Source organism: Rhagoletis pomonella, unplaced genomic scaffold, assembly GCF_013731165.1.
Source record: "Rhagoletis pomonella isolate Grant_MI unplaced genomic scaffold, Rhpom_1.0 Rhpom_scaffold_00003, whole genome shotgun sequence".
Lineage (NCBI taxonomy): Eukaryota > Metazoa > Arthropoda > Insecta > Diptera > Tephritidae > Rhagoletis > Rhagoletis pomonella.
Window position 1 is genome coordinate 20901550 of NW_023458557.1, and position 3090 is coordinate 20904639.

At 36.5% G+C, this 3090-nt stretch overlaps 1 protein-coding gene across 1 annotated transcript; it reads right to left on the reverse strand.

Annotated features, from left to right (window-relative positions):
* LOC118735064 lies at window positions 1-1687 on the reverse strand. The gene is made up of 3 exons (XM_036464664.1): window positions 1373-1687; window positions 537-664; window positions 1-469 (listed from the first exon to the last, which is right to left on the reverse strand). Exons 1-3 carry the CDS (start codon window positions 1456-1458, stop codon window positions 219-221), a joined length of 465 nt encoding a protein of 154 aa, XP_036320557.1. The 5' UTR covers window positions 1459-1687; the 3' UTR covers window positions 1-218.
* Between the last annotated feature and the right edge of the window lie 1403 nt (window positions 1688-3090).

Here is a 3090-nt window from a genome sequence, read left to right on the forward strand (position 1 = left end):
CGTATTTAACAAGCTGGTGTTAGCCGTATATAATTAAAAAATTACACTAACAAATTATACGCAGATATTCATACTGCCATTGGTATGAATTACAAAAAACCCATCATTATGACGTATGTATTGCTTTTCAAAGCGAAAAATTCAGCTGTCGCCCCAACACCACCTTGTTAAATACACCTTGATACATATGAAGACACTGAGTGCACAGCGATTTGGAATTAGTTTCGCTCCAAGAAGCTAACGACGCTTTGGGACAATATCTCGATTGCAGCCACCTTCTTCTTTTCAATTTCAATCAGCTCTGCAGTTAATTTATTGTTTTTTGCCATGGCTGTTTTAATGGTTTCGTTCAACTCGCTTATTTTCTGATTTTTTGTTTTTGTTGCAGGTGTGGAGACTTCGCTGAGGGCTGGAGACGATGGTGCCGAAAATGTAGGGGACGGCGAAATTGGCGACGTAGGCGGCATAGCTATACAATAATACAATTTTAAAACCCCTTTTAGTTAGAAATAATTAATATACATAAATAAAATTACCTGTTATACTATCCACCACGACAGCATCAACATTATTTATTCGGTCGTTACCAATTATGCGGTGTACCCTTTCATAATGCTTCCATGTAGCAGGAGAGCACCCGGTTCCTTGGCCTGCTTTGCATTTTCTGCAAAAGACAATTAACAGCATTACTAAAATGAATACATATTTATAAGTATGTATGGGAAATGTTGAGTTATTTTTACAACAATTTTGTGGTGTGGAGCAAAGAGGGAGGGGGTGTAGGGTCTAAAACCGCACCCATTAGAAAGAGTACAGTCCAGGCTTTCAGAAAATGTAACCTTCCCCTCTTAGACCCCTCTACGGACCCCCGGGCCGATTTCAAACTGGGGTAAAATTAGCATTTCATTATAGAAAGTGTAATGTTGTCCACAGTATTTTTGCGCAGAACACTTTGCACATTGGCGTCCTTAGGCCGCGACCGAATGGGTGACCCGAGGTCGCAGCCAGAGTTATGTGCACAAGAAATGTTGTATACCTGCGACAATACAAGAGGCGCTTCCAAAACGGAAAGGTGTTCTGCACAAAAATATTGTTTACCGAGTTTATATTTCCGGCGTGAAAATGCTAATTTTATACCATCTTTCAATGGTTCCCCAGGGGTCTGTGAGACGTTTCGAGGTGTCAAGTGTGACTTTTGGCAAAGCTTGAGCTGTGCTCTTTCTATTGGGTTGGATATCAAGAGCGACGCCCGCTCCCCCGCCGCCAACAAATCCAGAAAAAGAGGGAAAATAACTAAACGTTCCCCCGTGGGCGGAAGTCCTCACATCAATATCATTTTACAAATAATACCACATAATATCATATTTCTTACCTATATTTCATAGTAAAGTTATGAATTTTATATTTAACATCAATTGGGCGGACTCCGGCCGCGAAAGCTGCCAGCGACTGCGCCATTTCCGCATATATGTGCGAATTCTTTCGCAGACCGCGCAGTTCGCTTGCTTTTTCCTCCCACAAATCAACAAAGGCGTCATCCGCTGCTGGTACCCAAGTAGCTTTAGTTTTTTTTAGTATTTTCCATCTTTATTTAACTTTTAAAAATTTATAAATTCACGACGCCGGCAGTCAATTGAGAAAATTAAATTGACATGTTATTGACAGCTGCAAAACATTGTTGCCATGTTTTGATAAGAATGAAAGAACAAAAGAGAAAAAATGACGTAAATGAACACAATTGCCATCATTTAATATTAAAATACAAACGAACCCAACATAAACACGCTGTGAAAGATGGGTTTGAAGTGAGTTTGGGTTATGATATTTGTATGGGATTTGACAAGTGTTTTGACTGATGTTTGCGATTAAACACGCTAGCGGCAGAAAACCCAGGGTTTGCCTCTTGGTGGAAACGTAATATTATTTGACAATTTATTATCACAAGTTTTTATTATGCCAAGAAATTCTTGCCGCCTGTACAAAAGCACACATATCGTTGCAGGACTTATGTTTACAGTCCGGAAGAATGAGTAGGGTTCGAATGATACTATCGATATTGAGTAAGCATCGATACTGAGGGTATAAAAATGAGTACTTTAATACTCGATACCTTATTTGGTGATTTTACACGATACTTTGCAAAGTACCTGTAGTATCGAATACTTTTTTAAAAACAAACTTTTTAAATTTTTTCTTCCATTTCCAACCCAATTTTCTTTACTTGTATGAATTACTATCATTAAATTTTGTCCATAACTTAAGATAAACTGTAATTTCGTGTAGTCTGTTGCATAACATAAACCAAATAAGTTAAAGTTTAATGGCCTTATTCATAAAAAATAAAGTAGGTTTAAAGAGCTTAATAAAATGACATTTTCATACATTTTTCAGTTTAAACCCTTTCTCATTTTTTATGAATAAGGCCATAAAACTTTACGCAAAGTTCACGAAAATGAAGAATTTTTAGAAACTTTTTGGGTATGCAGTTTTGTAACCTATTCAACTTTACGTGTACTACCGTTAACTTTTAATTCAAACTTGCTCATTATTATACTAAAATTGAATAGGCTACAAAAATGCATAACGAAAAAGTTTACAAAAAGTAAGTTCCGCAATGAAATAAAAATCAAATATTTTAAATTTTTATTGTTTTAATTTCAGGAAATAACTAGATATGCGACTGAAGAATAAAATTATTTTAGTATACCAAAAAACGTATTTTAATGAGTCCGATACTGAGTAGTATCGATACTTTTTCCCTGATACTTTAGAGTATCGATACCATGAGCTCGATGCCAGAATGAGTACTCAGTATCGATACCAAAGTCTCAAATTTCGAACCCTAAGAATGAGGATCAAATCCGAAATTGGACTGAGTTATGCAACAAAACCAATAATAACAATATCAAATTTTGGTTTGAAATATGAAGACGTCAGTTTACCTGGTACACTTTATATTATTTCCCTATGATAAGAAGAATTCTGTGCGCATACATTTGGAAAAGTCGTTTTTGGGTAGGAAATGACGTTTTTTCAGACCAAGAGGGACGTTTTCTCATGCCGAAGACCTGGAAACACTGGCTGTGTGTT

Coding starts and splice junctions, on each gene's coding strand:
- LOC118735064 (XM_036464664.1), bottom strand. CDS start 1,458: ATGGCGCAGTCGCTGGCAGCTTTCGCGGCCGGAGTCCGCCCAATTGAT. Junction 665..1,372: donor AACTTTACTATGAAATATAG/GTAAGAAATATG, acceptor TGTCTTTTGCAG/AAAATGCAAAGCAGGCCAAG. Junction 470..536: donor CGTGGTGGATAGTATAACAG/GTAATTTTATTT, acceptor ATTATTGTATAG/CTATGCCGCCTACGTCGCCA.